This window comes from Peromyscus maniculatus, chromosome 9 (genome assembly GCF_049852395.1).
Source record: "Peromyscus maniculatus bairdii isolate BWxNUB_F1_BW_parent chromosome 9, HU_Pman_BW_mat_3.1, whole genome shotgun sequence".
Lineage (NCBI taxonomy): Eukaryota > Metazoa > Chordata > Mammalia > Rodentia > Cricetidae > Peromyscus > Peromyscus maniculatus.
Window position 1 is genome coordinate 99,512,228 of NC_134860.1, and position 23,882 is coordinate 99,536,109.

The 23,882-nt window shown below is 40.5% G+C and overlaps 1 protein-coding gene across 21 annotated transcripts in view; it reads left to right on the top strand.

The window, feature by feature from the left end:
- Lmo7 (LIM domain 7) overlaps positions 1 to 23,882 on the top strand; it is a 210,017-nt gene that overhangs the window by 177,620 nt on the left and 8,515 nt on the right. For 10 of the 21 annotated variants that reach the window (XM_076545463.1, XM_076545470.1, XM_042285289.1 and 7 more), the window contains 12 exons: positions 7,977 to 8,091; positions 9,203 to 9,364; positions 10,323 to 10,510; positions 11,432 to 11,492; positions 13,237 to 13,293; positions 15,323 to 15,348; positions 15,613 to 15,717; positions 16,289 to 16,381; positions 16,805 to 17,262; positions 18,099 to 18,164; positions 20,839 to 20,891; positions 23,368 to 23,581. In XM_076545463.1, the coding sequence (XP_076401578.1) occupies positions 7,977 to 8,091; positions 9,203 to 9,364; positions 10,323 to 10,510; positions 11,432 to 11,492; positions 13,237 to 13,293; positions 15,323 to 15,348; positions 15,613 to 15,717; positions 16,289 to 16,381; positions 16,805 to 17,262; positions 18,099 to 18,164; positions 20,839 to 20,891; positions 23,368 to 23,581 (1,598 nt within the window). The remainder of the gene's footprint in view (positions 1 to 7,976; positions 8,092 to 9,202; positions 9,365 to 10,322; positions 10,511 to 11,431; positions 11,493 to 13,236; positions 13,294 to 15,322; positions 15,349 to 15,612; positions 15,718 to 16,288; positions 16,382 to 16,804; positions 17,263 to 18,098; positions 18,165 to 20,838; positions 20,892 to 23,367; positions 23,582 to 23,882) is intronic. The other 11 variants (XM_015996718.3, XM_076545474.1, XM_006977994.3 and 8 more) reach the window with 3 other exon arrangements.

Here is a 23,882-nt window from a genome sequence, read left to right on the forward strand (position 1 = left end):
CAGATCTTTCCAACTCTTAGTTTGTAGATCTCAGACATCTTTCATGAGCTGTCTCTGGAGACTTGGTTCTCCTGGAAAGTTTGCCTGTAGTTTTTATTACTCCACAGTTCTCCAGTTTCTGCTGCAGATCTAATGTATGTGCGAGTAAGCAAAAGCCCAAAAGCCTGTCTCTGTGGAAATTAACCAGCTGCAGAAAGAAACGGTCCCATTTAGTGGACGCTTGTCTCTAGGGACACAGCATTTTGTTATCTCTTAATCTTCCTGTGGCTTTCCATACTAATTTGACTTTAGAATGGTCACATTTGCCATTATTCCTTGTCTCTTAGTGCGAATGATGAGGCTTAGTTACAGTTTGACAACTGTGCTTCTGAACAGTTGGACTCCAAATAAAATCCGCCAGCAGATTAAAAATGAATGAGAGTGTTTGTCATTTTTCCTGTTTAAAACCCTAACAGATGGCTTTCAAGAGAATTATTAGGTGATATACTTTCTTTCAGTCTACATGTTAAATCCACTAAAAGTCTTTGTCAAGCTAACAAAGCTTCTTTAAAAAAAAAAAAATAACAACAACAACAAAAAAAAACACAAGCCAACAACAGTGTGGTTAGGCAGCTTGCTAGTGTATAAGCCCCTTTGCATGAAGGCATTTTGTCCTTTGGCTCGGTCCGTAATTCCATGTTGTCTTCTTGGAGCATAGTTGTTTTCCAAGGCAAAAGATAAAATATATGAATATATGATATTCTCTTGAATTATATGAATAAAATAGATTTATGTGAAATAGTTTGGCATTGCATATTTATTTACTTTTATTTTTAATTGTATAAGAAAATTAAAAAAAAATTTCAACCCTTCCTTCCAGGCTGTAAGACACTTACTTTGTACCTGAGAAATATAAGAAAAAAATCCTTGAGAAATATAAATATATAATTTAGAAATAACCATTGTTAGCACCTAGGTAACTTTAAGTTTTATTTTTATTTGATGGTGGTGTTTCCTAGTTCTTATTGTTTTTCTGTTTTAGAAAAGTTTTTTTCCTACACATATTTACAAATGAATCTCTAAGACAACTTTTTCAGCTTGCAAAAATCATCAGTTATAAATTATTGATACTTTTTTTAAAAGAATTAGGTCTGTATGGTCAGCATTATAGGTCTCAGTGGACGAGACAGTACTTCTGTACTATACTTGGGGAATGTAAGGTTTCCATCGGTGAATAACAATAGCAGAGGCAAGTTGTCTTCTGTTCTGTGGATTTTTATGTTGCCTACACCCTTCCAGAGAGCAGACTTCACAAAACAGCTTGATGAATGTGCTGCCTGCTAGATGATGGGTCGGACCCTCCTTCAGGGTGGCAGCTGCCAAACAGGATTAAGAAAAAGAGGCCATGTGTGGAGTGTGGGTGTGTCCTACACTCTGGCAATTTCGAGAAGCCCAAATTAACCTGGCCTTGTTTCAGATTTCATCATAGTAGATTTATGCTGTTTTCTTCGAGTTTGAAGCCTTATTCTACCAGGGAAGATTTGGCTTCATTTAACCATTGAAGCTAGTGGAATTCTTGGGCACTGTTGTATTTCATATGGTGACTTGTCTGTTTCTATTTGGACTATCCATGTCCATGCTACCAGATGAGTAGTTTATGGAGCAGAGAGGCTGTGAATACGCAACAGTTGATGCATGAGACATACAGGGTCCTTGTATGTCTTCACATTCTTGCTCAAGCTCTGTAATTCTAGGTAGTCATAGAACACAAACAAACAGTGAGTGGCTGAACATCTAGATGCTTCGGTAGCTTTGTAAAATGATTCTCTTCTGGTCTTCCTCGTTACCACCCTGGGCTTTTGCTGCTAATAGCCTTGCATTTCTGCCTTCAGGATCTCCCACACTGTTACCCTTTTTAATCTCTGTTGCCAGTATTGTAACCCAGGTCATTTTTCGGAGTAGCCTTGGGTGTTTGTTCTACATGAGACTCAGTCATTTCTGTGTTTTCTAGAGTCTCCTAAAGCATTTTGTTCTTTGATTGAAGTTCAGGACACTCTGTGGAGTGCTGATGTTCTTCATGAATGAGTTCAGACTCCCTTTATTTTACCTCAGTACAAACTGCTGTTCAGGGAGTGCATACCGTGAGCTAGACAAACTTCACAGGGTTATTGTGTGAGTAAACACTTACCGCAGCCCTGTGAGATCCTCACCATCATCATCATCATTCTTTCACACAGATAACTGAATGCATAGATGCTCACACTACTTTTTCAAGACCACCCAGGGCACTAAGTGATGGAGTTAGGATCTAAACTCGGGAAGTTTTACGCAATACTGCCTACCTCTAACTACACCAAGGGAAAGAAAGGCGCCTGAGCTTTTAAAGAAAGCTAGTTTGCACATATAACATATGTTTGTTATTATTTCTTCCATTTGGAGTTGTTTGTTTATCTCTCTGTTTAATGCCTTTCAAGTCCTTCAAAGCCAGGTAAAACCACTTCTTTCATGATCCACATATTTCATCCTCCTGGTTGGAGTTGAATTGATTCTTGCAAGTTTCACTCACCAACTTCTTTCCTGCTGCAAATATCCATCCATGTCTTCCTCCTTCATAGATTAATTGTACCTTTTAGTCCACATACAGTTGTCAGGTAATACTGACTGGACCTACAGCAATGTTGACTCAAGCTACATTCAAGGCCTTGGTTACCAGCTTAAAAGATGAACTTGATCTAGGAGGCAATTTCAAATTGTTTGTTTCTTGAGTGTGGGAACTTTAGAGTTGAGGGGTGTTTTTGAAATGCAAGCTCTGTGATGTTACAGAGCAGTATTTTAAGGAAGCACGTATGCAAGACCGAGGATAGGCAGGAGCCCATCACAGAACTGCGCTGACAGGGTGGTTTCTGTTATAAAGCTGGGAAGGCACGGTGAAGGAAAGACCTTGACATGACTGCATCCATCTCTGCCCATGCAATTTCCTGTTCCTTCTGTTGCTGAGCTGGTGGTCTCCCACCACCTGTCTTCCCCTCCCCTCTTCTCTTGGGGATGTTGCCATTTTCCCTGCCTCCCTGCTCAATCCGGGTTGCCAAGAGACCCAAGGGGAGGGAAAGAGATTTCACTGAGGGTCCTTCCTCACCCCTCCCTAGCCTTACCTTGTAGATATGGCTTTCAAGATTCCCTCTCCATGCTTGTTTTGCTTACAAGTTTCTGTTTTCTGCCTATTTAGAGCTGCCTGCTTGAAAATGCCACACAAATCTCTGTCCCAGCCTTTTAAAGCAATTCACAGAAGCTGAATAATAGTACATTTTAAAGGAGGAGGCTTCTTACATGATTTTCATTCCATTTATGAACTGGATATGGCTCAGTCATGGAGCATTTGTCCACTGTGAGGATCTAAGTTCAATCCCTCCAGTGCTGACAAAGAACCCCGTTAAACAGCAGGGGTGTTCCTTATTCTAGTTTAATACCATGCCTTTTATGTTATACCTCTGACTAGAGCCAGCTTACTGTGAAGGTGGGAAGCAACATCGTCTTTCTCCTGTTACCACAGGACCTTAATGTGACTGTGTCTTCTTGGCTTGCAAACTAAGTTTATACGAGTTAAATAGGATTTTATTTAATTCATCTGGAAACTGCTTAATTAGCATGTATATTATGTTTAATGTTATTTCTATGGAAAACAAAGAAAAGTCTGGAGCATCAGCCTCAGGTATTGGCACCTTTTAAATGTTTCCTTTAATCTTCTTAGTACCTTGAAAGCAGGTGCTATTGTCTCTAGAGTTACTGGTGATATACTTGAAAGCTCAGTCATGTGACTTGCCCCAGGCTGGTGAAATACATAGTCCTCACTCCAGGTTCTCATACGCTAACCATTAATCATGATCAATCCCTCCTCCTCCATTATGGCATGCTCAAAGTTGAGGATTGCCTTATATAATTAAGACATTGGTATTGACTTATTTTTTTTTAAATTATTTGTATGTGTGTATCTGTCTGTGTGTGTATGCATGTCACGTGTGTGCAGGTGTCCACAGAAGCCAGAAGAGGAGAGGGTGTTGGATCCACCAGAGTTGAGTTACAGGTGATTCCTCCAGAAGAACAGCAAGCACTCTTTCCCATCAAACCATCTCAGCCGCTGCTGACTTATTTTTATCATTGCAATGTTTTTAGAATTTTATAACCAATAGAGATCAAAGTATCTTCTGACCTGCAGAGATAAAGTTATCACAAACTGGCCTCAAACTCAGCTCTCTTACCTCACCCCCATACTTGACAATGAAATTATCCTTAAAATCATTTTGAGGAAAGGTGGCATATATTTATAGAAAGTCACCTGAACTGAACTTATTTCAGAAATGTAGAATTTGAATTCTACCAAACAGGTACTAGGGAGCTATTGGCAATGTAAAAGTGGGTTGTGGTGTAATCTGCATGTTCCATAAGTAGAGTTCTGGCAGCTGTGGGAAAGGAAGGCTGGAGAGACAAAAGACAAAGAGGTGAGAAGGGGAGAGAGGGCAAATGTGCCTCTGAACCATGATGGGGACTTGTAGAAGGATGGAGAGATGAGGTCATTCATTGTCATCGTCTGTGAACATGAGAGTACATTATCAAAAGTGTGAGTAGGGCAACAGGGGGAAAGTGGAGAGAGGCGTTTCTAGGTCGCACAGCCAGCAGGGTAGTGAGGCATGCAACCTAGATGTGAAAAGCAGGAGGAAGCAGAGCACGTCTGGGAGCAGATGTTTTAATTGTGGAACAGTTGGACCTAGTAGTTGAAGACTCGTTGATGAGTGCATGTGACTTAGGAAAACACACGGCCAGAAAGGTTAGGAATGACTGAGGAACTACAAGGTGAAAAAGAAAAGGACACATTGACAAGATGAAGATGTGACTACAGAGACTGAGGGCAGCCAGGAAGGTAGAGTGGGATAATAGGTGACTTAGAAGAATGTTCCCCAATTTGGGGCAATCATTGGAGGTGCCTGGTAGGATACACACACTTTAGTTGGATCTTGTAGATAGAAGAGAAGCTTGGGAGGCTTGTGTAAGCCGGTAGAGGTGGGTAGGAAGGCCACCTGATTCTCTGTAGTGGTAAATCTACGAGGGTGGAGAAAGATGTAGGTACATCTTTGGGGAGTGAAGATGGCTCCAGTACCAGAGCAGGGCTTTGATTTAAAGGCCACTTCCTCCTGGTTCTCATCCCAAGGAGACCCTGGAATGCACTAAGAAACCATATGGACAGAAATTTAAAGATTATTTTCTCTATTATTCTGGCTTGTGTCACCCAAACCTGCTTTTAGTGTCATTTTTTTTTTTAATCAAATGAGGAGGTTTTCCTTAAGTCAACACATTTGTCTAGTTGGAAACATTGGGAGGGAACACTTTTGTTAGTGCGTAGGATTGACTCTGGTTTTCATTAATTCCCATCTGGGGTGACATGGAAATCTTAATTCATCAACTCTAGGAGAAATAATTCGTACTCTTGTGATACCAGGTCACCCTTGTTTTTAGACAGTTAGAATCGCCTTGTAGCTCATCAGTTTGGCAGTGAGCAGGGCAGTCTACTTTTAGTGGGTGCCTCTGTTCAAATTGTAGCCAGTCTGAGGGAAATTGCTTTTAGCTTAAATGCTGAACTGTTGATGGATGACTATAATTTTCTCTTTTCTGGCATGGACAACTGAAACTACTTGGATAGTTCATTTCTTAGTCACTGAAATTCTAGGTTTCCCTTGATAATTTATATTTTTGTTCCATCTAGTTCAAAAAGGTAACTCCCCAATTATCTTCTGTAGCTCAGATCCTTTGTACAACACTCATTTGGCTGAAATTTCATAGAGACAGTTAAAACTTAGATATCCTGTCTGAAATCATCATTGAATAGTTCATGGATGAATACAGTCATAGCTATGTTTGCATGTAAGAAGTCTTGGCTATAATCTAGTAATCCATGAAGCCAACACTTCACAGGATTGCCCTAAAGTATTCCACAAGGCAGAGATAATACACCTGGGAGTCTGTGACCAACAACCCTCATCCTCAACACACTATCACACACTTTAATATTGTGTGCATGCATTCATGAGTGCATGTTTGTGCATCATGTACACATATGAATCTATATGTTTTGGGTAGGATGCTGTGTACATAATATTGTCATGTGAAAATAAGGTTCTTCATAAAAAGCTTGAAAGTCAGTGTCAGAGAGAGAAAGGTCTATTCCATTCAATGCCATGCATGAGATAACTTGGATATCGACAGTGATTCACCATAATTGTCCATATGTTCCTCTTTTCTGCCTGTGTGTTGTCCCAAGGATGGACAGTACAGCCAGCCAGCATGTAGCCATAGCAAAGCCCTCTTCCCTGTTAGCAGGTTCAGAGAGGTGGGTACCTGCTCTTTTATTTAGTGTGTTCAGAGATTTCTTAATTTTCAAGCTCAGAATAGCCTTTTGGGGACAGTTCCACTGATTTACTGTAGTTGTGAAGCTCTTCCCTCTATGTTGAAGCCCATTCTCCTTCATCTTTTATTAAGAAGAAAAGGATAATGCTCACTTGCAGTCTCCCACAGAACATTTTTAAAATGTAGTTTGAGACTATTTATTAAAATGCCATCTCATCTTTTATTCTCCAACTATTAAAACCCCAATTAGTGGTTGGTTTACCTAACTTCTCATTTGTCTTTCTGTCTTCATATAACAATAGATTCTATCCTTGCATGGGCTTTAACTCAGGTCTTTGTATGTGCAAGCCTGGTAAAGATGACCACTTCCTTCACTGAGTCCTGAGTCCCCTCTAATTTAAGTGTGTAGTGGTTTTGGCTAAGGAGTAGAACCAACTGGTAACTTTCTCTAGTCTATTCTCAGCCAAGTTTTATTACCTTTGGATTGACATTCAGCAGTCTCATTAATAACACACATCATGAGGACATCTGGATGCCTCTATTTACATGCTCTTTCAAAAGGGTTCCCAGTGGAAACTTTGTGTTATTAGCTATACTCTCTTCTTGCTTTAGAAGGCCCTCAGAACTACCCTGGAATACAATTATTCTTAGGAACAAGGATCAAGCCTCCTTCATCTTTCTTTTCTAAAGTGCTAAATGCCATGTTTTACTGAGTCCAAGCACAGTAAGTGGATGTTGCTCAGTGAATAATTGAAGCATATATTGTTCTTCCATGTGTTCATAAAACTTAGCACCTGCTTGTATCGTCAAAGGAGCCATTGTTTGTCCCTCTGGATGGCTTTGTTTACAGTTTCTCTCAGATGAGAGAACAGAATTCTGTATTTTATAGCATGAGCATCAGCAAGGCTTTTGTCTCTGCATTCCCATGAACCAGTTGAACCAACAGATATGTACAGGGAGACAGAACTGGTCAATTTCAGATGAATTACTCCTACGGATAGCTGATTATACATCTGCAGGCCGTTTGCCCAATTCAGCTACAAATGCTTAATGTTGGAGGTAGATTGCTTTAATCTACTGCTGTAAAATCTGTCATTGAAAACAGATAATTTAAATTATTCTGTTTTTGTTCTTAGGCAGTGAATAAGTGGTTTGTAAATTAGACTTGCTTGTATGGTGAACAAAAGCCTAGACTTTATTCAGTTATTTACTTATTTAAATAATCTAAGCATTTAATTCTGTTCCCTTACATATGGTGAGGAAGAAGATGGAGAGAAATGAACAGACCATGGCTATAGGAAAAGCAATAGAAAAACCTTGACTTCATTAATGACCAACTTGTTTGTAGGATTATATTGAAATGAAGGAAAACATTGGTTGACAATAGACTTGTCCTTACCTTATTTTAGCAGAAAGTTGTACTCTATCATATACATACAAAGGAAAGTTATATCAAAACCAAGGAAGAAAATGGGAAGCTGCTGTTTTGTCTTGAGCTGACTCAGGTGTATCTTGGTGTGGCTTCCCGTCTTTCATGGATAGGTTTTCCTCCATGTGGGTGCCAGGGACACCTGATACCAGCGTTTCATGTTTACTTTCAGGATCAGTTCAGCGACATGAGAATCAGCATAAACCAGACGCCTGGGAACAAACCTGACTTTGGCTTTACAATAAAATGGGATTTTCCTGGGATCTTCGTAGCATCAGTTGAAAAAGGTAAATCACATGCCTAACTATATTGAACTACCTTGGCTGCGGTGTGTGTGGGAATTAGAAGCAATTTGGTATGGGTATGGTGGGGGGCACATGGAAAAGATACATTTCAGTCGAGGAAAGTGGTATAGTCTTGCCTACAAGACTAGTAGTTGGAATTACACATTACATATTGTTTATTCTCCCTTCCTAATTCATTTTCATTTTGAAGAGTCTCTATTTTGTGACCTTAGAGAATTTTTTTTTAAAACTCAGTTTCTAGAAATGTTAACAAGTAGTACTTATCTGAAGACTTAGTGTAAAATTTCCAAGGATAATTGTGTTTTGTGGCAGATATATACAGGCCTATAATAGGTCAACATGGGGGGGTATTGTTTGTAGTAACTTAAACCCAAGTGTGTCATACATGCTGGGTCCTCTGTCCCTGGTCACTCCTTAACAGGAATGATGTTTTCTAAGTATTGTTAGTGTCTTATCTGTTATTTATTATATGTTCAGGGTGCTTTGGCATGTCTGTGGGATGTTTACTCCTCCCAGAGCCAGGGTTATACCAAGGCAAACCCAGCAACTGCTCAGTTTGCCCTCAAGGTTGAAAACTACTATGAGATCTATCCTAATTGAGAGGAGGTCCCTGTTTACATATTTTTATCATACAGAATTGTGTGTTGACATTGGCTCTTTCTTTTAAACTTCAAGATTGGTATAACCAGTGGTAATTTTATGCAGTTTGAAGGGACTCTTTCCTCCTATATCCCCCACCCCAGAGTGTTAATTGATGATTAATTAAAGTATAATATATTTCACATTTTTAGTTTAAAAAAATTATATTTTTCTTTGTCCTTAGAAGAGTTAATTTTTGTTCATTGGCTGAACTTACCATTTCTCCTTGTAAATGAAGATGCAGACTCTGAAATGAATAATGCCCCTGGTACTTCTTGTGGTGTAGGGACTCGGCTATTAGATAACGTAAAAAGACCAGTGCTGCTTCTCTACTGGAAAAAAAAAGAGCTAGTTGAGATGAAAGAGTCATTTTCCTTAACGTAAAGAAACAACAGGGAGCAGATCGTGTGGGTTCCTTTTCATTTGATTTTTAACTTTACTTTACATTGTTTAGGTAGCCCAGCAGAATTTTCTCAGCTGCAGGTAGATGATGAAATTCTTGCCATCAACAACACCAAGTTTTCATATAAGGATACGAAAAAGTGGGAGGAAACCATGGCAAATGCCCAAGAAACTGGAAACTTGGTGATGGATGTCAGGCGCTATGGAAAGTCTGGTGAGTTAGGTTCCCTCTGTGTCTGGCTTGCTAAATAGGAAACCTGACTTTGGCGGGTGGTTGTAACAGTTGGCTTTATTAATCCTCCCCCTTACCCCATTTTACTTAGCTTTGTGCTTGCAATTGTTTTGTCATTGTATTGGGACAAATCATGAACACTACCTCTGAATATTCCTCCTGAAAATGCTTCACTAGCAAATCTACTGAATTCGACACCGTTTGACCAGACACGTAACTGAACTGGCTGAAAGCAAATGCCAATTAAAAGCAAATATATCTGTTCCCAGGAGTCACAAAGCTGAGCATTAAGAATGGCACTTTGAGGTAGGCAGTGGTGGCACACACCTTTAATCCCAGTACTTGGGATGCAAAGGCAGGTGGATCTCTGAGTTCTGAGCCCAGCCTGGTCTACAGAGTGAGTTCCAGGATTTTTGGGGCTACACAGAGAAACCCTGTCTCAAAAACCAAACACCACCTCCCTTCCCAAAAGAAAAAGGAAAACAGAATGGCCCTGTGATGTGACTTTGTCTGTCGTATTTAACTGTACTGCTGTCACCAGGCGCACAGTAGGACATATTCCTCTCATAGCATTTTAATCTGCTTTTTACATCTTTGTGTTTCTGTGTCATAAGTGATAGCTAGATGGGAAGGGGCATTAAGGCTTCAGACCCACAAATTTTTGATGTTGGCACATAACATGAGTTCCAGTCTAGGGAAAGAATCAGCACATTTGCTAGTTCTCTTGTGACTACCATGACTTTTAACCTTTGGGTTTTGGGAAGGTGGTCTGCTGGTAAAAGCCCTAAGTCTCCATGTCATTGACACACTACCTGATTCATCTGTCTGACTGTACGTCTGTCTGTCATCTGTACATTTTGTGTCTGTGCATTCAGTAACTTTATTCTTTCCACTTCAACATCGATGTGCATTCATTACTTGATCTTCATGTGCCAATCAGACTGGGGCAGAGACCAACCTCCCCTGCCATCTATACGGCATAAAACCCTCAATCTTACCAGTGTGGCTACCAAAATTATAGGTTCACCTGAAACCAAGTGGACTGATACGACTTCAGGGATTTACAACACGGACAAGTCTTCAAGTCTGTCGGTAACAACTGATTTCTCTGAAAGCCTTCAGAGTCCTGTAAGTAGAACAAAGTAACAGCAGAAGCTGTATGTGGGGAAAGCAACCAGTTTTGAAATTATATAAAATATAGTTAGGTTATACTTAATAAATAGACTAAAGTATAGTCTTGAAAATACTGGACATTTTTTATTAGCGGCCTTTTACTATTGAGTTATGTAATGGTAATGTCATTCCATAGTGTTGCTCTGCAGGTATTTCTCATCAGTCTTTTGTCATTGCAACCATCCCTCTAATCAGTGTGAATGAGAACTAGCAATTGTGAAAAATTGTATGCTGTAAATTGTGTTCTGTAGTCTATTGGTAAAATATAGTCACTCTGTACACCATGAAACCTCATGAAGCATTTTAATTGGATTATATGTGTGATTAAGACATAATCAGTTTCATGAATTGATTTAAAAAGTAAAATGCAGGAAATTTCAAAAATTTAAAGCAGTATTTTTTCATATAGTTTTAAAAAACTGGTTTCTATTTCTAATCAGAATTCATTTTAATTGATAATTTAAACTTTGAACTGAATAAGCTTATCTAAAAGGAAATATTACATTTTTGAAGGATGGATTTAAATGTTAAAGAATCATAAATGGCTGTTTTATTACACATAAATATAAGCCAAATACTCATAAATTCATAAATATAAGCCAATGTATGAATATTTTATCTATCATGCCTCTTAGAATATTAATGACTGATTAAACTTATGGTCATTCTTGCCTATAGCTAGTCATTAATCCTTTCACAAGTATTGGAGAGTAATGAAAAAAATTGCTTTTAGTACACACAAGAAGCTGTGAGTAATGAATCAATATCCTGAAAACCCCATCTTGTTTAAAGATATTTTCCCCTAATGAGAGATGTATTATTTAAGGCCAAAGTCCAATTGGAGAGAATGTTAATTAACATTTTTACCCTTTCCAGTATACTGAATCCAAAGAAATCAATGGAATTCATGAGGAAAGCAACACCTTTGATTCAAAAGGTAAAGATTATCCCTAAATTACTTCCGTCTGTTCCACAGGGTGAGTTCTAGCTCTCCAGTTCTGCTATAAAAATTAATATATGTGAGTGAAAGAAAGCTGGATGCAGAGCAAGCTGAAACCAAGATTAGCACATAGATCCGGTTGCCACCAGGTGGGAGGGAGTCGGTTCCAGCGTGGAACAGTTCAGGAGCTACAAATGCAAATTTGGCAGCAGGCTCTGGAGCTCTGGGTCCCTGTGAGCCTAAGCCAAATAAGAAGAACAGGTTTTCCTAGAGCCAGCAGCTTCCTGGCTCTGGAGTGTTCGCAGAAGGATCTTTATTAAACACAAAATGATGAGGTTTCCTTTCTGTCTTCTTTATTCTGAAAAGGACAAATGTGCAGGGAGCTGATCCTGGCAGAGAATCACCAACGACAGGACAGTGACAGTAGAGAGGGTCACCTTTGTTTGTCTTGAAAAAGAAAGCAGTGGAAGTATCCAGGGCGTGGTTAGAGTTCTCACTCTCTTCTCTGCTTTGACCATTCAGAAATAATTTAGCTACTGAATGCTGTGTGTTATTCCGTAGATATATCAGAAAGATCTTTCAGGTCCATATAGGCAGGAAAGAGGTCAGAAGAGGCTGCAGGTTTTACACCATGAGGCCAGGCCTCCTGTAGTGGGGCTGTGCTTGCTTTGGTGACTTTAGACACAGTTGGGTAGTTTATAAATATGCTGAACAAAGCTGACTAAACTTTATGAATTTGCCTCTTCTCTATGATTATTATCTTTGATGACTTTTAAAATAAACGTTGCTTATTTTTCTTCATGATACTAAAATCTAAGGAATACCAGTTCTGTTCTTCTAATGGCCAATTGATAAGACACCTTACCTACATGGTGACCGTGCGACTCTATGCAGGGCTAGCTAGCTACTTCAGGATTGTTTAGATAGTAAGCATCAACCACTATCAGGTGATATCTACAGTTTGCATCATGGTTTGGAGACTTGTCTGTGGGAGAAGTCAGATTGTGTTTTCTTTTTCTTTCTAACCTCCAGTAAGCTAGCATCTGTACATTCTTTTTTTTTTTTTTTTTTTTTTTTTGGTTTTTCGAGACAGGGTTTCTCTGTGTAGCTTTGCGCCTTTCCTGGAGCTCACTTGGTAGCCCAGGCTGGCCTCGAACTCACAAAGATCCGCCTGGCTCTGCCTCCCGAGTGCTGGGATTAAAGGCGTGCGCCACCACCGCCCGGCTGCATCTGTACATTCTTAAATACTACCCCGAGATATTCTAATCAAAGGTATATTAGTTTTAGCATTTGTTTTCACTTGCTCATTCTTTAGGTTGTATTGCTTTTGATGTCTTCTTCTCCAGATACTTTTAAATTTCCCTTCATCATGTTGTAAAAATGCTTTGGTAGAGATCATTTTAGGTTGATTGACCTAAGCAAAATGTGTTTTCATTTCTCAGATGCCCTGTGCTCTAACATGATTAGTATGGCTCTCCTCGCTGTGGAAGTCCAATGCTATTTACTAAACACAATTAATAAAAGTATTTGTTTCTTTTACTAATTTTAATGTAGTGCAGTCTACTAAAATATGTGTGTCTGCCCTGAAATAATCTCTATCTTCAGTGGCTACCAATTTTGTTATTTAAAAAATAACATTGCTACAGGTTGGAAAGGTATATCAATATCAAGTGTCATCGAATTTACCAGTGGTAAGAAATTAAATTGAATGATGGTATTTATTTTCTTGTTTTTCAACTAGCATCAGAATCCATTTCTTTGAGAAATTTAAAAAGGCGATCACAGTTTTTTGAACAAGGTAAACTGTAAAGCGACCTCTTGGTGGGCTCTCGTGATCTCGTCTCTCCACCCCTCCTCGTAGTTTGTGGCTCTGGGCACCGAGTTCCTTCCATCTTGCTGCTGTTGTGACCAAGCAACGTAACCCATTTCCGTTCTTTCCCCAGGGTCACCAGGCTTTTCTTACAGCTCATGGGTCTACCTTTGTGGTAATGGGTCTTTGCGTGTCCTTTGTCTAGCTCTCCAGGTGTTTCTCTCTTTTAACCTCGTGAAAAAACAAAATATTCAAAGCAGTTAGATGCTATTAAACACACGTGTTTTTCCACTGGGTCACCGTAAGAAATGAGGAATTTCATTTATGCCTTACTGCTTCCTATCATTTGCACAGTGTTAAATTACACCAACATATGTTTGGTCAATTTACCGAAAAACAAACCCCTGTTTTTGGTCACGGGGGGATACTGTTGATGAAGGACAGAGTTACCTGTTGCTGTTGGATTGACGGTGGAGGGGCTGATAACGATGGCTCTGTTGATGTCAAAGGAAATTCAACATAAAGAAAATTCGGTTGCATCTGAGCACAGGAGCGTTGTGAGACCGTCTATGTTGGTGTAGCTGTGCATGGCTGCCTTGTGAGGTGTGATGCATGTGGCTTTTCTTCATCCTCACATTTGTCTAACGCTCTGTCTCCTGAATGTGGTTCCAACTCTGTTTTGCTATGAAGAACTTAAAAGTAATAGCTAACATTTTAGATGCAGCATCACAGAAGATTTACTGTTGCTATCTAAAAATGTTACTGTTCCTTTAAAGATTAATGAAACATTTCAAAATTCACTTTGTGATACCTACTGGGTTTGTGTCTGTTGTGTTTATTGCCTAATATTCTTCCTAAGGAAGATTACGTTTCCTCTCAGACCATAAATAGAGTTTATCAGCTGTCTTGGGTGCTTTTGATTCATAGGTTTTCACTAAATTCACTATTTTCTCTGGCTAGTCAATTGAAGTGATAACACACTTGTAATTCATCTGGCTAAAACAAAATAATTTCTTTTAGTTTTCTCTTTTCTTCAATGAGTTATTTTAGAGAAGAACTCTTAAAGCAATTTTCTTTAAATAGTTATGTAAGTGAACAGTTTATGTGACAGCTGAGAATTCAGGAAACTTTCTAAATACTGCATAATAGCATATTTTCTGAAAATTCACTTTTCTATAATTGTATAATGTGTTGACACACATTACTATAAGTTCCTTGATGATGTTAGCCCAGTGTAGTCATACACAGCTCTAATACAAAGAGTAGGCAGGAAGATTAAATGTTCAAGGCCAGCCTGAACTAAGTAATGTCTCAAAATAGTAATAAAAAAAATTAGCCAGGCAGGGTGGTCCACACCTGTAATCCGAGCACATGGATGATGGAGGCAGGAAGGCTAAACGTTCAGAGTCAGTGTTGGCTTGAGGTCAGACCTGGTTTCAGAAAACAGCAGCAAGATATAATGATGATGATAATAATAATAATTAATAATAATAATGCCTGATAGTTTACACATCGTCCTTGAATACCTGTATTTCAAATAGTAGAAGATGAAAGGTGTCTTGAACTTGTTTTTTGCCATCATATCAATTAGAAAGCAGCTCATTAGCAAGGAGACCTAGAAAATGAGAATGGCTGCTGTCATATTTTTGATGAATATTTGCAATAATTGGGCTTGGGAGATGTAGTAATGTTTGTGTTCTTTCCCCCTATTACGCCAAACTATGAGACATTTTAGTATCAGCAAAGCCTCTAAGGAAAGGCTCACCGAGTTAGTGCTGTTCCCTAGAGTTTGGGGCCCCAGTGGTTTCCGCTCTTATTGAATTTGAGTTTGGGAGAGGAGTACAGGTGGAGCTGAATGGAAAGGCTGCATGGGTGACTGAGTTACAAAGAAAACTGATGTCACTTGGCATACCGGCAGAGACAGCGAGCGATCGAACGCCCTGGAAAGAATTACTTTGTAGAAATGGCAACTCACATTGTGCTTTTCTTCTTTCCTTGCCCACGTGCTGCAATGCAGGGAGCGCCGATTCTGTGGCTCCCGATGTGAGTATTAGACTTTTGTAGTTGGGAATATGGGAGGGACGTTTGGCGGGACGGGATTATATATGCATTGTTTTAAGATACATAAATGTCGATCGGGTTGTACTATTCTACGCTAAAAAGATTGACGTTGAAATGCGAGACCATGTCTTCCCTGGTATGGTTTAAGCCAGCACAGATGAATAATTGACGAGTGTGGAAAAGTTTCAGTCGATGACTCACAGATGTCGCTCTGTGTTTACATCTCTTGTGCCGCAAACTGACTAGCTTCCGGTTCCAACCCTCAATGCCCCGAGTCGCTGGGCATGGGATCAAGAGGAGGAGAGGAAACGGCAGGAGAGGTGGCAGAAAGAACAGGACCGCCTACTTCAGGTACCACACACACCTGGGGGGACGGGGGCCTTAGCTCTCTGGCCAGTGCCCAACAGGGTTGAGGAGCCAGCTGGGAAAAAGCAGACGCAAGCCAGCATCCTCAGCACTGGCAAACCCTTTGTATATTGTGTGCGTATTTTGCATTACACCCTTACTTTCCCATTTTGATGATTGTATAAACTATCATGAACCCCTGTGGACACTTTGGAGACATGAGGGGCTCAGTCTGTGAGAGGCTCAGCCTGTGAGGACTTGTCCCTGCCAGCGGAGGAGGTCTGTTTTGCCATCAGTCTCCCTTATCCTAGCTTGCAGGCCTTGATGAATTACATCAACAGTAAAGCTTGAGCAGAGGTCTCTTTCCATGTGCCTACTTTTCCCCCGACATCTGGACATCTGCATTTTAGCTTAATGCAAGACCTTTTTTTTTTTTTTTCCTTCAGGGACTGAACTCTGATTGGTCACATGACAGTTTTATTTGGAGGTTTGGAGATAGCAAAATTGTTAATGGAAACTATTCTGCCTCCCATGAGAAGGCAACCGTGATTAATTATTATGCCATATTTCCCCATAGGAAAAATACCAGCGTGAGCAAGAGAAGCTGAGGGAAGAGTGGCGGAGGGCCCAGCAGGAGGCGGAGAGAGAGAATTCCAAGTACTTGGATGAGGTAGCATGAAGCATGCCTTGTTTCCTTCCTTCTCTGTCCCCTGCTGCAGGACCTAGGCAAGGAGCACCACACCCCAGTTCCCTGGACACACTCGCCCCTCTGCAGCAATTTGGAATATATATTGAAGTCTCGTGTGTTAGAAACTTGCTTTGGTATTTTAACTTCTCTAGTAGTTTTTCTAATGTATCATCAAGTAGTTATTACCTAGAACTTGAGTGGTCTTTCTGCTCTTAGACTTCAGTTATTCACATAGCCTTTTTTTTTTTTTTTTGAGCTGTAACTATCTTCTTGAAATTCTGGGATGCTTGCCATTGTTCTCATCCAGAGCTGAATCTGTGTGAAATGACAGAGACACAGATGGTGACGTGTTTCTTTCTTTCTTTCTTTCTTTCTTTCTTTTTTTTCTTTTTACTGGCTACCTAGGAGCTGATGGTTCTAAACTCCAACAGCATTTCTCTGAGCACACGGGAGCCTGTGGCTTCCACCTGGGAACCCACTTGGAGTGAAGGGTCCAAGTCTTCGGACAGGGAAGGAACCCGAGCAGGAGAGGAGGAGAGGGGACAGCTGGAAGAGGATGCTGTTTATGAGGACCAACGTCGGAGGCTGCAGGAACAGCTCACACTTGAGCAGGAGAAGAAACGGAAGGAACAAGAAGCTCAGGAAGAAGAACTTCGGAAGCAGCGGGAGGTTGAGGCTCAGGCCCAGGCAGAGGCAGAAGCTAAGGCCCGCGCAGAGGCCCAGGCCCAGGCTGAGGCAGAAGCTAAGGCCCGTGCAGTGGCCCAGGCCCAGGCCGAGGCTCAAGCAGAAAGACGAGCTGAAACACAGAAGCACCAGGCAGAGAGGGAGAGAGAAACTTCGGTGAAGATCTACCAGTACCGGAGGTCAGTCCCCATAGCTGAGGGCACAGAGGAGTTTCAATAGTAGTGGCCTTGTTTGGTGCACCCTGTTTTGTCTTCCCCCCTCTGCCATTCTTGCTTCACACAAGGGAAGCAACCAGTTCCCAGGAGCCTTTAAACCACAAACAGCAGTGTGCCCCTTTAATTCCCACAGCTCTTGCATGGGTTCCTGACATGTTACAACGCCATCAAAACTCCTTGCCAAAGCTAGAAAGCTCATGTGAGCTTTGTCTTGGCCTAAGAGCGTGGCTAAGAGCTCTTAGCCCTTAGCATTTAGACTCTTCCCTGGTTACTGTCTCCCTTCCTTCTGTGAGAATGCCAGCAGGCGCTGCCTTGGACTTCAGGGTTTTCTGTTACCTCTGAAAATGATTTCCCTCACATATGTATGGCCCACTCATTTGATTTCAATGTCTACCCTGACATTACCACCTTAGCCTTTCCAGAATACCCAGTTCTGCCTTCCCACCATTTCTTTCTATACCGCACTAGCTTGCATTATTTTCTTCTTGGCCTGCCTACCCTAAGAAGATGTGTTATAAAGCAACAACTTGAAAAAATAATTTCTGTAGCCCTAAATCATTGCCGGAACACAGAGCTCCCAGCCACCCCAGTGTATACTTATACAGTAAATGGGTGACTGGACATGTGATTCGCAAATGCCTGTAGGTCTGTTTTCTGTAGCAACTGATTGAAAGGCTTGTCTAGCTCTTAAGCTATAGACAATTTGCATAAAGAGACCAGAATACTATTTTGATATCCCTAAAGTCAGGAAATGTCTTAAAATTTGGTATTGTAATAAAAAAATTTTCCTTACTTTATAGGCCTATTGATTCCTATGATATACCCAAGAGAGAAGAGGACTCTTCAGGGCTGCTTCCTAGTGACAGGTGTGTGGACTATTGCCTTTTACTTGGTTGATACTAGTTGGCTTCAGATGACTATTCCTCAGTTCACCTAGGTAATCTGTAGAGCTACTGTAGCCTTTTGTCTTGTGGAATACAAAAACAAACAAACAAAAACAACTTGAAGATTGTTTTTTGTATCAGTTAGTTTTTGCTGTGTAACAATTACCTTTAAACTTAGCTTATGATTTTATGGCTCAGCATTTTGTGCTGAGTTCATTTGGAAATTTTGGTTGTTTGGGCTTAGTCACACATCTGCTGTTAGTTATCCAGAAAGCTCTGCTTTGGGGAGTTGGTGGAAGTGTTTGGGGAAATGAGAATGACTATAAGCCAGTGGAATCATATATGCATGGTGGATGGGCAGAGAAGAAATAGAAATGATGAAAGATAGTCTCCAAGACAACTGAGATCTAAGTTATTGTTTAAACTAAAGTCTAAGGCTGCTTCAAGCTAGAGTCATCTGTAGGTGATGTATGTTTGTGATCTAAGCACTCAGGTGGCTGAGACAGACGGATTGATGTGAGTTCAAAGCTAGCCTAAACAACATAATGAGCTCAAGGCCAGCCTAGGCTACAAAGCAAAACCTTGTCTCAAAAAACAAACAATGACAACAACAAACAAATCAGAGAAACAAAAGCTGTGCAGCTCTCCTGCCTGTGGGAGGAGTCACTTTAGGAGACGAGTAGACAAAAATGTCCCTTTTTGGTCACGCAGAACAATGTTTAAATTAAATTTTGGGACAGGGTCTCAATAGGCACTCCAGGTTGCCCGTTGCTCACTGTGTAGCCCTGGCTGGCATCCTTCCCACCTGTTGGGACTACAGATGCGTGTCTCCTTATCCAGGAGATCGTTTGCTTTCACAAGGCAGGAAGAGTGGCAGTGGCTCAAGATTGCCGAAAAATGATCATTTCCAGGGAATCTGATGGGAATCGTGACCTTTCTCTTAGACATTATGATTGGAACCACTCATCAGGTTTAGAAAGGAAAATAGGATTTCAGCTATCAGAAAAGATACAAGGTACACGTGTTTAAAGTTTCCGAAAGCATTAAGCTTTAATATTTTCAAGTAATTAAAAAAAAACCACTTTGCTGTTTTGAAAACACTAAGGACTTTGAATAGCCTGTCTATAAGTATCCCGTCTGTAGGCTCATTAGCCTTTGCTTACAGAGCTGGCATGCATCCTGTAGGATACTCACCTTCTTCATTAGATACAGGGAAAGAGGCACATTTACTGGCAACCAGGGCTGAGGAGAAAGGAGGCAGAGCAGGAATAACTAGGTAGGAGTGACATAAAGTAGCTAGAGAAAAGCCTCCTGATCAATGACCTCCTGATTATGGTGAACCCTCCAAGAAACTAGAGATCATTAAAATGTCCCCTCCCCTCACTCATCATTTTATTAACTCTACATACTTTATTTCTCAGCACAACTCCACGAGAAGGTATATTTAGTCCTCTTTTTTTTTAAAATATATAATGAAATAGAAACTTACATAGGTTGACGGTTGGCCAAGAGCCCTGAGATGAGAAAAGCTAGGAATCACCAGCTTATCAACTTTCAGAGTTTAAACCTTCATGCATTGCTCATCTGCCTAGATGCAGGTAGTTAAAAAGATAACTAAGAAAGAAACCAAGCAAAAGGTCAGAATTTTGATTCCAGCACTTGGGAGGCAGAGGCAAGGTATCTCTGTAAGTTCAAGACCAGCTTACTCCACATCTATCTTTTAGACCTATGACAGGATTTATATAATCAGGGAGTATACACTATATACTATATATTATACTATACTATATAATATAGAATACTATAAATATATATATACTTTATAGGCAGTGGTGAGTACAGCCTAACATCTGGTGACAAGTGTTTTCTTTGTAAACACAGGGATGATCTGACAGATGTAGCTGTCTACCAGTTCTAGCACATTATCATGCATTATAGGTTATTACACAGGACGCGGATATACACTATATATGCACATCTGTATATGGTATTGTTACTACTTCTGAAGTTCAGCTAATTTAGTAGAAGGAGGAAATGAGTTTTACCTTCCATAGACCTGAAAATAGCATTTTCATAGTAACTTGCAGTTGACATGCCACACTACCTGTTTGGAATGCCAGGGTAGCATTTGGCAAATGGATGAATGACATGTGGCCTTCTGATGCCTTAGGTGCCCATACCTTGATACCAGGCAGTGTGGAGGAGGTAGCACAGACTGACTCTGAATGAGCTGGTGGCTGGTGCAGGAGCCAGCATGGGAAGAGCAGTCTCCGATCATCTTAGAAAGGAAAGAGGGTCTCACATTTTGTGTATTTCCAGCATTTCTTCTGTTTTCTGCTAGGATGCATAATATGAAAAATTCCAGGGTTTAAAAATAAACACAGTTCCCAAAATACATAGAAAATCAATATCTATTTAAAAAAAAACTTTGCCAAGTGTAGTGGCACAAGCCTTTAATCCCAGCACTTGGGTGGCAGAGGCAGGTGGATTCTGTGTTTGAGGCTAGTCTGGTCTACAGAGTGAGTTCCAGGACAGAAAGGGCTACACAGAAAAACCCTGTCTTGAAAAAACAAGCAAACAAAAAACCAAACCAAACCATCTTTTCTGGAATAAAATAAAAATGTTAATCTGGCATATTTAATATATTCTATTTTAGGAGTAAATCAAGATCCACTACGGAACTGAACAATGCCCCCACAGAGAAGAATGGTATGTGTGATTTTTTTGTATTCAAAGCTTTTTTTTAAAAAAGCACAGTTACATATTTGAGTGATTATATACTATGATTAGTATATATTTTTAAGTGCAGGAAACTTTAGATTCATTAATATTAGATGGTTAACATGCTATTTTGAGTATCTTTAACAAAACAACTGTCTTGTGTTTAGCTTTTTTTTTATAATGGAAAGTGTACTGCACTGGGGTATTTGAATAACCAAGAAATATGTGGAAAATTTGCAAAGATAATGTTGACCCGGTTTTGCATAGTAGATTTTATCTTGCAACTAAGGAATGAAAACAGGAAATAATGCAGAGGACTTAAAAATATGTATAAATTTGAAGTCATTCATGTAAATGGCAAAAGGTCTGAAAATTTAGTGATAGGGATTTTTCACTTCATGAAAATCATTTGGAACTTGAAGCTTGATATAAAATATAGTTCTGGTTAACCCCACATAACTGAAATTATATAAGTAAAGAAAAAGCCCTAAGCAATAAGCATCATATGTACAGGTTTGCATAAACAAATTATTGGTCTGTTATGCCCATGTAGAAAGGTTCAGGTGGGGATTGAGCAGACAGACAAACATTGGCTCTGTCAGTGACCTCTAAGGAAATTCATATCTGTGATGCCAGCTATTTCTGTTTTTAAACTACTGAGAAGAAACTTTTAAACATTTAAAACTCATTATAAGAAAATCATTTTCCCCCATTGGCCTGGGGTCTGGTGGCAGCTGATATGCTGGTCAAAGCTCATAGAATTAAGTTTTCATTAGGATAGGTGGCAGCGTCATCAGGTAAATAGGATCTTCGCTTATCTCTGCCCTATTTGACATCCTAGCATTTTGGATCCACCTTTCCCTTTAGGAAACACAGCTCTAAACAATCATCCTCTCTTATGTCTTCACTCAGCAGATACTTTTTTTTTTTTTTTGGTTTTTCGAGACAGGGTTTCTCTGTGTAGCTTTGCGCCTTTCCCAGAACTCACTTGGTAGCCCAGGCTGGCCTCGAACTCACAGAGATCCGCCTGGCTCTGCCTCCCGAGTGCTGGGATTAAAGGCGTGCGCCACCACCGCCCGGCTAAGCAGATACTTCTAATGTGGTCCTTCTAATCTCTGGATCATTCCTATTTGGACTTTGCAGCCCTTCTCCCTTGAACTTGCCCCTGGCTGTTGTTAACGTCATAGATTAAGTGCACTTGCCTTGCGTGACATGCTTTTAGCCTGTGGTGTTTGTACTCTGCCCCGAGTGAAACCTGGCTGTCAGGGCGCGCCTGTGCCATCTGAAACAGCTGCTCGTTCGTCTGTTTTATGTCTCACTTGGAGAGTTGGTCCTGTGTGCCTTCTCCCCTGGGCCAGCCGCATGTCCTTGAATTAGCAGACACTAGGAAATTACTACATATTTGATGGGATGACTTGGCCATGCCATCAACCGAGTTTTAAAATGAAGAATGTTTTATTTAAAGCTAGCACATTGATGTTGTTATTAATATACTAAGTGTAGCTGTGTACTAAAAAATAATGACAAACTTCTGGGGCCTGGCTCATTGCTTCCTTGAAGGGGTACCTAGACAAGCTAAATATTCTGAAAGTGGGTGATAACAATGAATTTAGGGAAGAAAAAAATCCTTAGTTAAAATTTTGTAATCCAAACAAAAGCAAGGATGATGTCTCTAGGTTGTATGTGTTTTACATAAATAGGAAATTAGTCAGCAAACCCTGGGGATGCAAGCTGACTCAATTGCCACTAATAAACCTAATAATTATATTACAGTTTATAAATTTCTTAGAGCACAAACAGATTTGATAATATTATGGACAATCATCTTCTCTTGTTCACCAGGGCTATGTCAGTGACTGAACAGTCCTACAGTATGGTCATGACTTAGTCTGTGACTTATACTATGGACACTTAGCCCCTGTCCATTAGAGATGTATTCATTTGTGTGGTCTTTTCCCACCCTGGGGTGGGACAGAGAATATATGTAAAGGAAAATTCCCTGATTCCCCACAGAGTCTTTGTAGCAAGCCTTCAATGAGTGCACTTGATGGAAAGAGGGAGAAATTAGATGAACATTTTGTAACTGAACATTTCTGGGATTGAGAGAGAGAGAGAGAGAGAGAGAGAGAGAGAGAGAGAGAGAGAGAGAAGAGGAGAGGAGAGGAGAGGAGAGGAGATGGAGGAGGGAGAGAGAGGGGAGAGAGAGGGGAGAGAGAGGGGAGAGAGATTGAGATTGTATGTTTGCACGCACACTTCATGGGTGCTTCTGCGCATGGAACTGGAATTTCCAGGAAGAGGAGGCAGCCAGCTGCTGTCTGTTCTCCCACAGAGGTCTCCCTGCCAGAGATGGATGGTGTCAGCACAGATGTGTAGTGTTGGGTTGGAAGTTGCGCTGTCTTGGAGGCCCATCCACTAACATTTCTTGTGTACTTACATTGAAGCTTTTGGTTTGTTTTAAATTTAGGAAGCAGCAAGTATTCGGACCGAATTGGGACTACTAGCTTTTCACAAAGGAGCTCCAAGAAGGATCAGGCCCCCTCAGAAGCAGAGTTGGAGAGACAGCAAATCCTTCAGGAAATGAGGAAGAGAACATCTCTCCATAATGACAACAGCTGGATCCGACAGCGCAGTGCCAGTGTAAACAAAGAGCCCATCTGCCTGCCTGGGATCATGAGAAGGTACGAGACAGTTCATGGTCACTTCCTCTTTGCTGGGAGGCACATGTCTCAGTCTAGGCTTTTTTTTTTTTCCCTCAGTGAGCTATCATCATAACTTCTGCGTACTCAGGATTTGATGAGAGGGGGAAGGAAGGAAAGTTACTGAGTGTCCGAGGCCATCAGTTGTGTCTGAACCATCTTATTTAAACCAGGGGACAGTGTTTTGAAGTAGGCCCAGTTACTCTGTTTTTTTTTTTTTTTTTTTTTTTTTTTTATATGAAGAAACGAGTTGAGGCAGGGAAGCCAACTGGACAAGATCACA